This window comes from Cryptomeria japonica, chromosome 8 (genome assembly GCF_030272615.1).
Source record: "Cryptomeria japonica chromosome 8, Sugi_1.0, whole genome shotgun sequence".
NCBI classification, from domain to species: domain Eukaryota; kingdom Viridiplantae; phylum Streptophyta; class Pinopsida; order Cupressales; family Cupressaceae; genus Cryptomeria; species Cryptomeria japonica.
The window spans coordinates 337,328,909-337,342,383 of NC_081412.1; the positions used below are offsets into that span (position 1 = coordinate 337,328,909).

Below are 13,475 nucleotides of genomic sequence, written 5' to 3' on the forward strand. Positions count from 1 at the left end.
TAGTTCATTTAGATTCAAAAAAAATGTGTGCAAAAGGACGACATCAATCCATTTCCATCACAAAATTTTAAATGTCGAAGATGACCTGTTTGAAACCTTCTAGAAATGCAATCAACGAATCTATATAAATTCCACTTGGTTTTGCGTTCGAAAAAATATCAAACTGAAGCTTGAGGCTCTGCAAACATGCACAAGAGTATATGAATATTGGGAGAATCATGAGAGCCGATCCATTTGACATGACAATCACTAGTTCGCAAAACCTTAACTCTCAAAGTTGGCTCTCTTATAATTCAAGTGCAATGCAGTCAACAAATCCTAATAAATTGCATTTGATTTGGACTTGGTAAAAAGATCAAACAAAATGTTGGGGCCCTAAAAATGGACATGGAAGCACATCAACATCATGGAAATTAGGGACAACAATTGGTTTTTCATGGCAATCATCCAATCTCAAAATTTTGACCTCCAAATTTGACCATCATGGCATATACATCAAGGTGTTGACAACAAACATTCACATAACACAAAACTTGGTACTCTAAAAACTTATCACAATTGATTGTGGGGGGTTGCAAATGGACATGAACACTCACATATGACTGATGAATATAATCCCAAACTAGTCTTACATGATAGTCATGGGATTTTAAGATATTCAACATCAAACTAGGTTCCTTGAGAAAATTTACAAGTGAACTTCTAAGGGTTGCAACTAACTTTTCACATCATGAGTACTTACAAATTTCGCAAAAAATTGGGGTGCTAACAATTTCAACACTTCCCTTTCCAATGCTCAACAAGAACTAGACTTAATATGAGCTAGCAACACACCTAGACCTAGAATACCTAGAAGAATTGTTATAACTATTCCTCTTGAGGTGTTTGTTAGGAAACATCCACACATTCCAACCACAACTCCATGCCTCAACATACTTGTCCACCATCAAACACTCATTTCTCATCAAGAGGAGGGCCCTTTGGATTCTCCTTGACTCATTAGTGTTTTCCATGTGAATAGAAGTGATTTTACATCATGCTAGCTACATGAGTGTGATTCTTGTGTTGATCCAAATTCAATTCATACACATTCATGGTGAGTTGATTTAGGCCAACAAAAATACATGGTTGTTATAGGATTCACATGTATTTGGGGCAAAATAAAATTGAAGGTTAGAGGAAGTTGGGTTGATTCCTCTAACCTTCACCTATACCCGTATACACATTTCTATACATTCATCACACCTTATCCATTTATACATATATCCCCATATAGAGCACTTTTATTAGACAAGGACACTAGACACATTTTCATTATTTGATGTTATGTTCTTGAATTGAAAGGATTCATTTGCACTCATTTCACATTCTCTCTCATTCTAAAAGCATTTCAAGAGTGACTAAAGACAAAACACTTGAATTTGGTGCACAAAATGAATATGCATATTCATTATAGGGTATTGATTGTTGTCTACCAAACACTTACAAACTTTCATAAGAGTTGACCTAGGAGAACATGACCCCTTGCAACACACTGATAATCATGTAAAAGTATTTCCAAATACTATCAACCTTTAAAGCATGAAATGGGGCAAAGTAGACAAGGACAAATCTATTGAATTAGAGAGCAAAAGCATGAAGCCACGAGATCATATTCATGTAACAAAAGGATGAACTTGTAGACATGGAATAGACCCTTATCGTATGGATTTCAATTCCACAAGCAACACAAATCTCAAACAACAATTAAAAAAAGATATCAAAAAGATATTATTTATCAATCCTATATTGATTAAATCCAAAATCTACATCAAAATTGTACATCATTAGCCACCAAGCTTAATACCCTCATCCTCTTTACATTTAATTTTCTCAATTAATATTAACTATACAATTACTCAGATTTATTACTTTACTCATTAATCTAAAATTTGATACTATATACATAAAGAGATTATTTTCCTCTTACAATTTGAATGATTTTGTTACTTATTGCCTAGATAATTTGTTTTAATGGTGTCTCGCACGCACATATATATAAATAAAAAATAAAGTAGAGAAGCGTTTGGTACGGTGCCCACATGATTTGACTTGGAATTGAGAATTGAATGGTAGGAAAGCGTGATTGGTAGTTGAGTCATCTGCATCTCCCTCTCCGTTTATTCTCACTCAACTGAAGCCCCGCCCATTAAACGAAATGCTTCTGCTAACCTCACCTCAAACTGTCTTGTATTGGTATTGTGATGCAGATGCAGATGCAGACACAGACACAGACACAATGGACGATCAATCAATACAATACACTGATCAGCTCTCATCTACTATTCGGTGAGTCTATTATTAAACTTGCATCTTAAGCGAATGTGAAATTGAATTATAGGTCTTCAAATCCATGCCGCATTAGTATATTGGTTAAATTTGGATCTGTAAAAACACTTTTCATTCTTGTTGTATATTTTGGGGGAAAAATCAATTCACCAATCGTGAGGGAAAATTTTCCTATGCAAATGAGCTGCTAAAATAACTGAAATTAAATCACAATCCTAATTTTTAGAGATTTACACAGATTTGGAATTTATTTGTCAGATTAAGATTTGACATTAAAATTAAATCACAATTCTAATTTTCATAGTTTGATTTTTCATTTGATATATATTTGTCAGATTAAACATTCTCACATTGCACATTTTGATCTTATGTTCATTCTTTTTTTTTCTTTTTTTTTATACACTATAATAGTTGTCTTTAATTATTTTATTTATAATTTTTTCCTATCTTTTGATGTTTGATTATTAGGATATTATGGAGATATTATTGTTTTTAATGGTAGTATCTTCTAGACATCACTACACTTACAATAGTGGCGTATACATATCATCATGTCCACTGGTATTTTGGACATGATTGTGCACAATAGCATCCAATCAAATTTTTAATTTTGATACTTTCTTTTATACTTTGCACATCCATTCTTATGCCCAAATTGTAAAAAATGATTGTTTATTATTATTAAAAAAAAACAATTATTAAAAATGATAAAAAAAATATAAAATAAGGCAAATATAATAGAACAAAATACAACAATGTATAGGCATTTATTGTTACTTGCAAGGAGTCCATAATTGCTCATATTAACACATACCCACTTAGTACTCACTTGACACATTTCCTAATGCAATACAATATTCATCTCTTTCAAAACTAGTAAGAACCCCCACTACAAAGATAATTATATACAATTATTATCATTTTTCCCTATCAATAGGAAGCTAGCCATAAGAAGTTACATTGTACCTCAAATATGAGATAGGAGGCTACATGAACTTTATGTCCTATGTATATTGTTGTCTAAAATATTGTTCTACAACTAGTTGCAAACCATATAGAACCTACAGAGACCCCCTCCCCCTTTAACCCTACTCTCTATTTACAAATTTGAAATGACAAAGCAAATCCACTATTATTCTTTACGAGGTCTAAATTCTTGCAGTATTCAAATGGTTAGTTCTCACCACATAGTGAAGCTATTAAAAAAGGACCTGAAATTATTGCACAATATCACTCTAGTGAAGCTCAACTTTATGCACATATTTCTCATCCTTCCAACTTGCAAGGGCTATTAGATCAATATCACCAAATGTTTGAGGAATTCATAGATTGATCTCCCACATGATGATGACTTTGTTATTCCTCTCATTTAAAAAAATCGCTAAAGAGATATATGAAGTAAGTTTTATTCGACCTAATGCCAAGAATTATTCATTCCCTATGATTATGGTTCCAAATAAATATGGTGGATGGTGGATTTGCCTTAATTTATGAAAAAATAAACTTAGGCAGGGGTCCCATGGAGGGGGCTTAAGCTCTATACACGTGAAAATGGGGTGGGGCTAGAAATTGCTTCATGAGCTTACAAATATTTTATGCCACTTGTCAATCCTAATTTTAGAAGGAAAACTAAATTTATTTACAACCAGCTTGCTTAAATTTAAGAGTTTAAACTCAAGATAGGACTGCGAACATCTTTAAATTTAAGAGCTTAAATTTTTAAACTGAAATACAATGCAAAATTCATGAGACTGCCAACATATATTCTAAAAAATTTCAGCAGTTCCAGCTCTATTTTTTAGAAATCTCCCTCCATGAATCTTACTATAAGAACAAATTCCCTACTCTGATCTTGATGATTTGTTTTAATGAGCTCTGTAGAACCAACATTTTAACAAAATTGGATCTCCTTTCTAAATGTCACCAATGTTGTGTCAAGGACAGATATTCCAAAAACGGCCATGTAACTCATGAAAGTCATTATAAATTCTTCATAATATCCTTTAGCTCAAGTAATGCTCCTTTTGTTATGTAACAATGGCACTGCTCCTGTCCGTTTTGGCACTCTTGTTGAACCATTGGTGCCCCTTGTTGGATCGTGTGTTTGGATGCTTGAATTGATGGGGGTGCCTCGTCCGTGCTTGTCCCTGGCGCTGGGGTCTGCCTTGTTGGCTCCATATCTCCTGTTTTGCTGTTTGTGTTAGTCTTGTTGGCCATCCCCCTTCAGTGTTTGGCTCTTTTGTAGGGTCTTGTGCTCAGGTGGTGTGCCTGCTGGGTTGGTTTCTATAGCTGGCCTTACCCCCTCGACGTCTCTGGTTTTTGCGTCTTTTGCGCCTGTTATTGGGGGCGTCGTTTCTTCTGGGTTTGGGATTGTGGGAGCTTCTGTTCCTGTGGCTACTGACAGGGTTGCTCAAAGTTTTACCCAAGTTGTTCGAGGAAATCTTGTCCAAACCTTTCTCTTGTGGTCAATAGTGAAGATGTGGTGGAAAATTAAGATTTCCATCTTTGTAGGGCTTCGGTGTGAAGATTTTCTGGTCTTTGATCTTTTTGGATTTTTACAATTGGGCTTGAGGTTTTTAGTGCTCTCTCGGAGTTGGTAAGATTGAATTTTACCGCTATGCTAAAGGCTTCTTTATTGCTTCTTGTTGTTTTTTGAAGGACAGAAACTTAATCTTGGACGGTTTTGGGCTTGGGGAAGCACACTCTCTCTCACGCCTTGGCTTAAAAACTTCAACCCCCTTTTTGAACCACTCAATGTGTATCCGGTATTGGTTCAACTTTCGGATCTTCCCCTCCAAATTTGAGAGATATCTTGTTATGAAGCTATCGGAAACTTTATTGGTCAGTTCAAGAAGGTCTCATGTTTTGGTGGAGATTGAGCTCTCGAGGCCTCTATATGGAGACGTGGTCTTAATTTTGGAGATAGGTTTTGGGCTCAACCATTGGATTATAAGGGCATCCCTTTCCAATGTGATTGTTGCTTCACTACTAGCCACTTGGATTTGGATTGTTATTTGGGGTGTCAGAAGGGTCGTGCTACTTGGTAGAAGAAAGCTAATGGTGATCACTTGACTATTGAGGATCTTGTCTCTTTGAAGGATGACTCCTCTCAAGGCTCTAATGAGTGTTTAGCTTTTAGAGTGGCCTTGTCGTGTTTTGATGACCCTATTGTGTTTCCTCCTTCTACATGCTCTCTTCTTATCTCTCCATTGGCTTTTGCTCCGGTCTAGTCTTCTTTTGTGGATGTTGGATGCCTTTCTCTTTGTAATCTCATTGTTACTCTTTCATATGTTGTTTGTCCTCTCGTGGGGAGGGGAGAGGGGGCAGGGGACTTCTTTCTTTTCCCTTCTTAGTGGGTTTTTGGGTGTGATAATATCACTTGGATTGTAGTTTGTAAATGGATAAAAGGTCATGTTGCCTCTTATGTCTCTCTTTCTCATGTCGTGAAAGAGTAGTATTTAATTAAGGGTCAAGACCCTTGTTTATGAAAAGCTTAAGTTTGTTTGGCTCTAATCAAAAGATTAGTTTATCTGGTTTGGTTTTCTTTATCTCACCACTCATGAGACTCGTCCTTCTTACCTCAATTGCTATTTTGCAACATGTTTGGGCCCTTCGTGATATATCTATTTAAAATCAATGCTCCTTCTACCTTTCAAAGATTGGCCAATATGAGTTGCAAAAATCCTGCCTCCATAAATTCATCTTGGTCTTCTCTAATGATATTCAAACTTACAATAAAATTTAAGCTTATCATTTAGCCTATGGAAATATCTCTTAAGATCTTGAAAGATCATTTCCCTTTTCTCTAAATAAAATGAGTACTCCTTCAAAGTATAATAAGTAGATTATATAATCCAATTTCTTTTGTAAGAGGGAGTGCAATTCAATCTAAAAAAGAATGAGGTGATAGAGGAGTACCCTAAACCCAAATCCATCTTAGGCTTGATTGCATACTACCACAAGTTTATTTCTATCCATGGTAAAATTGTGATGTCTTTGAGGACACTACTCAAAAGTAATTCCTTTGCATGGACTCCGAAAGTTGATATAACATTCCTTCCCTTTGGCAATGTTTGATTTTCACAAACTATTTTCCTAGAATGTGATTTTGGGGACAAGTATGGGTGTTATTTTGATGTGAGGATTTGTCTGTCACCAACAAGCAATTGACTATACAAAATCTCACTAAATCTACATATAAAAAAAGATGACATATATTCTCCATCATGTTCAATTATGGCATCCTTCCCTCTCGGGCTAAAAATTCTAGATAAAAATTGGTCATCATAGCTTAAAATATTTTTGCAACAAAGGGTGTAAAGTGGATAATTAAAATGCTCAGTTTTTCTTATGAGATTATTTACAAGAAAGGAAAAGAATTGTGTCTAATGTACTTTCATACAAGTACAAAGAAGACAATTCTTTCTTGTTTTTCTCTCCATGCCAATATCCACATAGATGGAAGAGATTCATCGAGAATGAGAAAATGGTTCTAAAAATCAAGAATTTTCCATCAGTTAGAGAACGACCCTTGGTCAATGTCAAGTATTTTATGGTAGGGAAAAGTACCAAAATATCATGAAGGTGTTTACTTATGTTCCAACTCCCACCTCAAGTCTCACTTTCTCAAAGATTTTAATGGTTGGTATAGAATTCTCTACATCATGCAATATTTGGCTATGAAAATAGCCACTCTAGATCCAGGAACTTAAATTAAAACACAAGAGAGACCCAACATTAGAGAATATTTTTGTTATATGAAAGAATACAAATTCACAATATGTGAGTGTGAATTATGATTGGTTTTGATTGCAATGAGAATCCCTTGGTTATATAGGCCAAGGTGAGAGACATAGGAGAGCATAAGATTATGACATGTGTCTTAATATTATGATTTGAGACATAAAGTAAAAAATGTCTCAAGTAAACGAGGGGGAATGAGAAAAGTTGAAACAATGCAATGATGCAAAGATAGATCCTAGCTATGAGACCGTGTTAGGTACCCATGTACAAATGAATCTCTCACAAATAAAGAAATGAGAAAATTCCATCGGAAAAAAAACTCTCCAAAAGAGATAATACACAAAAATAATCTCTCCAAAAGACCACACTAGGTACTCATTTACAAATGAACTCCTAGTATTATATAGATATCACAATTTTTTTTAAAAGGAAATAGATTTTACAATCAAAATGAAGTAGTTACACACTATCGAAAAATCATAAAAAATATCACTATATGTGAGCTATGTGAAAATCCAAAAACAGAAGCAACATAGATTTATGATAAATATTTATGAACATATACATATATACTTTTGGATGGAGGAGAACAAACCCATTGAAGATAAGGTGGAAAAAAAATTACTATAGAAAGTAAAATTTTATCTTCATTGGCAAAATACTTGGGCACTCATGCAATCATATGGTAGGTTGAATACACAAAATGGGTTGGACCATGTTCCATAAAAAAATTCAGAGTCTTCTAAAAATGGGACCTAACGAAAATGTAAGGCTGAAAACATCCTTATTCAACTATTCTAGAATCTTTCTTTCTTTTTCTTTTTTGGTAAGAATCATTTTTTTTTATTTTTTTTTCTGAAAAATACACTAATTCCAAGGAGATGGGACTTTAGGTTTAGAATTTGATTTCATATTTTTTACATCTAATAGTAGATTTGAGCAAAAATAAAAGGTAGTATGAGTACTCTAAACATGGTGTTGGCATTAAACATGTTGTATGCACATTCTGGAATGGGTTTTTTAAATACTGAAAACTTGATATCTCACAGTTTTTATTTGATGCATAGCATTTTTTTCCTAAATGAGCCTCTTTTTTCATAGTCATACAAATAACTTTGCCACAATTTATACCAAATATCTTTACCTCAATTTAAACTTTAGGTTTTATATTACAAATGTATATAGAAAGCACAATGTCTCCCAAAAAATTCAACCTTCTTCTATACTAGTTGGAGTTTCTCTATGTACTACAATATGATGTCTTCTACAGTAGGTGTGATAATTATAGCTAACTTCAATTGTCAATCAAATATTTGAGTAAATGCAAAAACCAAAACTATAAAAAAATTATTCTTTTAGGATTTTAAGTGAACCATCCAGCTCTGTGTATGGACCAGTACCACATTAAAGTTTTGTAAGGAAACATTTAACTTCTCATTAAATGTTTTAAGGAATATTTCTCAAAGTTTTGTAAGGAAACATTTAACTTCTCATTAAATGTTTTAAGGAATATTTCTCAATGAAATTTCTACTACTTCTGTAATGACACCCCTTATTCTGGTCTAATTCTTCGACTTTACATTCAATGAAATTTTGTCGAACAATTTGCATGCATGCTCTATAACCCAAGTATGTCCACCCTTATATAATTTTGAGTTTGTTTGCACGGTTTGAATGATAGTTTGAATGTGCTTAATTTTGCAATGCTCATGAATTACCAAATGAAAAAAAACTTGCAACAAAGACTGAAAAAAAGAATTCTATAGTTTGGAACAACTGCCAAAATACAATGGTTTTTTTCGAATGAAAATTCTAGATTTTTCCCACAGCCAATATATTCAGATTTAATACAATATTTTGACAACCCAGTTCAGAAAATCAAATCTATTATATAGACCAATGGTACCCAGATAATCTGGACGTTACAAATTAGTACTCACAAGTATGTCCAACGCTGAAAGCTCCTCCAAATGGTGGCAAGCAGTTCGATCTCAGTAATCAAATTATGAAACAGGTGCAGCAACGTATTGTTTCAGTCATGAATGTCTCACTTTGATGCATGATTCTCCTCCAAAGATACCCGTTGTGATATGCAGTGCGTTCGACCTCAATATAATGAATGATACCTTCATATGGTGCTGCCAACATTAGACATTGGACAACGATTACAACCCAGTCACGAGGAGTAGCTAACATGCATTGTTTGGCCCTCTAAAATCCCGTCGTCTCCATCCCAAACTCCACCGCCCAGACTAGTGATGAATTTTGCTCATTAGCATGGCTCCAACAGCAAGGCACGACTCAAATGATACTATAGTACGGGCCAGCAAGCATGAATATTGGGTAAACTCAAAATGCATCTTTCCAAATCGCCTTCTTCAGACTCCAGATAATGTACTAACAATAATCTCCAAGTCTGGACCACAAACTTAAACTCAAAGGTGTTGCCTATATGGAAACAATCTGAACTTCCTAGACTATATCTTTCAATAGCGTAGGAAGTGTTGCTCATGAAGGATTTCGTCCTCAAAAGTCGAGAAATCTCCATTACTCTAGAACTCAAATTCCAAGAATATACAATTATCAAGATGTCTCTAATAGCTTAACAAGCTCACATTTATAACTTAGTTTGGGCACAATTACCAATGCACCACAAAAGTGGGATTAAACATGTGTAATAAAATAACATTAACTCCTTACGTCTCCCATTTAAAGGGAACTTTTAATGTTTTTCTCATTAAATTTGCAATTTGATGACAAATAATGGTCACCGTAAATACTAGCATTATAAAATGCATCAAATATTTCCAGCCACTGAGCCACTACTGACTTACTATAAATAGTATCTGGAAACCCTATCAAAACACCTTTGATTGGCCTAAAACTGAAATTGCCTAGGCCAATTCCTTCACTGGTCCCTGAAAAGTCCTAGTTAGCCCTCGAGACCAAGGCAAAACAAGCTAACAACACATCATCTGATAACTGGCTAAAATGGGGACGTTACAACTTCTTGTTTACAAATATGGATGATGCAAACAATTGATTATAAAGTGACTAAGCCTTTAGCTCCTACAAGCATTAATGAAACTGATTCTTAGCTCCTTTTGAAAACTAATGAGATTAATGTTGAGCTAATTAACACCAATAATACAAATACTAAATAATACAAATACTTAGCTCCTTTCAATCATTAACATTAGATAGCAAATGTCCATACTAGAACCTAACAATGGAATACCAAGAGCCACAACTTAAATATTCACATTAAATATTACATTCACATTAGAATAGAAGAATAGGGGTCATAACTCAGAATTTTTTATTAGTCGTCCCTTTGGAGATTTGAACTTGAATCTCTATAATGAGAGCCCAACATTCTAACGAATTGAACTCAACCCCCTAGACTTCTCCCCAAATTTTGTTCTAGATGATCTCATCTATAGATTATTAAAAGAGAGACACTGAGAACTTTCTTCCACTAACGAGTAATTAAAATCAACGCATGGGTTGAGATCCTCCTCAAGCTCCTTAAAATAGTATACTTCCATACATTAATAAGTTAAAAACGAAATTTGTTTTCCTCTTTTCATGAAGCTTAAGCACTATTCTAATTCCTAGACTACACAATCACAAACTTCATTGATTTCTTCGATAAAATATCCAGAAAACTCATACATCTTATAGTTCCTTAATAGGATTGGTAGAATGATTTAAAAAAGGTAAATATCAAGGGCACTATGCACGTGAAGATGGATCCATAAATGCAAATCTAATTGAAAATACATAGTGTATCTATTTGATTGATACATGGAAATGTAAGAGTAGAAATAAACGATGAAGTAAACGATGTGTACGTTGTGTATGTTCAGATTTTTCCCTTAGGGTGAAGAAATGTCTACTTATCTTATGAAATAGTATATTATTGTAGAAATAAATGATGATTCCTCTCAACCTCCCTTCACAACCACACCAAACATAATATTCATTAGATCCTATACCAAAAATGCCAAAGGGATTATTTATCCAACAAAGATAAGATGATGTTTTCAAACGACATTCTAAAGCAAGTTCTTGGCACCATTCCCAACCGTGTTCTTGTCATTTAAACTCTTAACCCCCTGTTGCCAATCGGATCGCTTCATTAGCTAGTGCCTAAAGAAACAATATAGGTTAATGTTTAAGAACCCCCTAATGGTCTCTTTTTGGCCATGGTCGTTTCACTCAGAAGCATCTTTCTGCAGCATGTATATCACTATGTATACTTAACACCTCTCGGTCATAGGAAAGGAAAGGAATGGATCTTTTATAGTCCACGATGCCAAAAATCCCTATATGGGTTACAGATTGGTTAGAGCAATATGGGACTACCTCATACTCCTTGCAGGAGGTACCTAACTGCACTACAAACAAGGCGTACATACCTTATCCCCTTGCGGGATTTGAACTTGTGACCTCTTTTTCAAGAACACAAGTTCTCCACCACTAGGCCAACTTAGGCGTACCTAATAAAGAGCAGTAGTGAAAGCAACCACCTGACACATTTCTTTGCTAAGAAAATTTTGTATATCTCATACTTCCTTTAGAGTCCAGGCTTTCAAAAAGACAACCGAAAATTCATGAGAAAACTTCATTCGCAAATACAAGTTTTCAAAATGTCGTTACCCCGATGCTTACAATAACTACAGTAAAATAGGAACATAGAACACAATAGGTGCATAGTCGCATCATTGTAAATCTTTAAAAGAAACAAAGAATTCCATGCCAGAAATCATTAGTAAACATAACTAAAAATATTGACTCTATTGACTTCAGACCTGCATTGTAACCACCAAATTCTGTTGCATTTTAGTGTGCTTAACTGTACATATATGCATTCACTGTGACATTAAACAACGGGTTATTGGCAATGAAGTTCTACTGCTCATTTGATTTTTTAAGTTCAGATAGAATTTGTTTTGAAGCCCGTGATCTTCAATCACGGGTAATCATCAAAATGAAATAGACTTTTGCATTATGCTTGTGCTACGATTACAAATAGCGTCCTTAAGAAAATGTTCTGCCTAGAAGAAACTCTTACACCCTTTTTAATTTTAAGCAGCCATACGATTTCTTCCTCCATATGCATCTAGAAGTTAAAACATGTGTTTGGAAGCTATCAATAATTAAGATTTATTATGAAACTGCTACGACGAAAGGTCATCCTTACAAAGAGATTAGAAAAATACAACAAAAAGTGGCAGTAATAACAAATACAAAAAAATGAGCCACTATATAAACGACCAGTAGATTCCTAAAGGTTAAAATGGTCTCTGAAGAAAACATAACGTAAAATGAAAACACAATTTCTGAGAAAGAGATTATACATCAAACTAAAAAAAAACTGAAAATATATGAAAAATTACCAGATGATATGACATCATAATAGGTCGATATAATAAGAAACTAGTACAGAAATAAATAGCGAAAGCAAGAGTTCATGTTTTCAATTTATTGAATGCATTAAAAAGTTCCATAGGCAATGTTTTGTTATTGTGTTGCTAAACGTTGGTCCAAACTAATGCATAACCAAAAAAAAATACTAAAACCACAGAAAAATTGTACCTGAAACCTGGTAATGTAAAGGTCCAAATGGAAAAATAAGAATGATGAAAGTGAAATTTTGTGTGCCCCGCAATTAGGAGCTTTGACAGACGAGGTTTGTTACTGTAGCTTCCAACATGGCTCCAATCTTTGCAATAAAAAGAACTAGTTGAAAGTGACTGCAGATTTGTACTAACTCAACTTACAAAATCTCCTTTATACCTTGTGTTGATCGATAAAATTGTTTCTATGAAAACAACCTTATGGGAAACTCAATGATGATGGACCTGCACGTGTTCACTGAGTGACCTCCGGGATTTTAGAAGCCGTCTCTTCGTTCATTTGGGGGGAGAAAAGGGAAAGAAGGAAACATTTAAAGCAAATCTACTCTAAAGCGATACGCTGCAATTGATTTTAATGCAATAAGGGGCACAAAGAACTTCACATACATGTTATTCCAAGCCCCATTCAACAATCTATATGCCCAGTAATCAAGATATGACCAAAATTTATTTTAGCATAAAGCAATACACACCACACATCCACCAGATAACAAGTGCAAAAACATAATTTAATCGGCAGAGTATTAGGCATATATTTCTAAAGTTATGTCAGAATCTCAAAGATGCACAGAAAACTACTAAAGCATACTGAAAAACAGTAATCATAGAGGCTGTAGGCACAGTTTGATTATCCCCTCTTCAGAAATACAATCACAACTTAAAGGCTCGATTCCTCTAGAGTCTCAGTCTATATCTCCCAAAAAAATTAGTTTTGAACCCTTTTTACAATGCGCCCTCGGGCTTATATAGAAAAAACCCCTT

General features: G+C 34.4%; 1 protein-coding gene across 7 annotated transcripts in view; it reads left to right on the plus strand.

Annotated features, from left to right (window-relative positions):
- The first annotated feature begins 2,163 nt into the window (after positions 1-2,163).
- Positions 2,164-13,475, plus strand: part of LOC131079082 (retrovirus-related Pol polyprotein from transposon TNT 1-94) — a 74,868-nt gene continuing 63,556 nt past the window's right edge. For all 7 annotated transcript variants that reach the window (XR_009113911.2, XR_009113910.2, XR_009113914.2 and 4 more), the window contains exon 1: positions 2,164-2,328. Coding sequence is in view for 2 of the 7 variants with exons in the window: in XM_058016978.2 (XP_057872961.2) it covers positions 2,198-2,328 (131 nt within the window). In the remaining 5 variants the exon portion in view is untranslated. The remainder of the gene's footprint in view (positions 2,329-13,475) is intronic.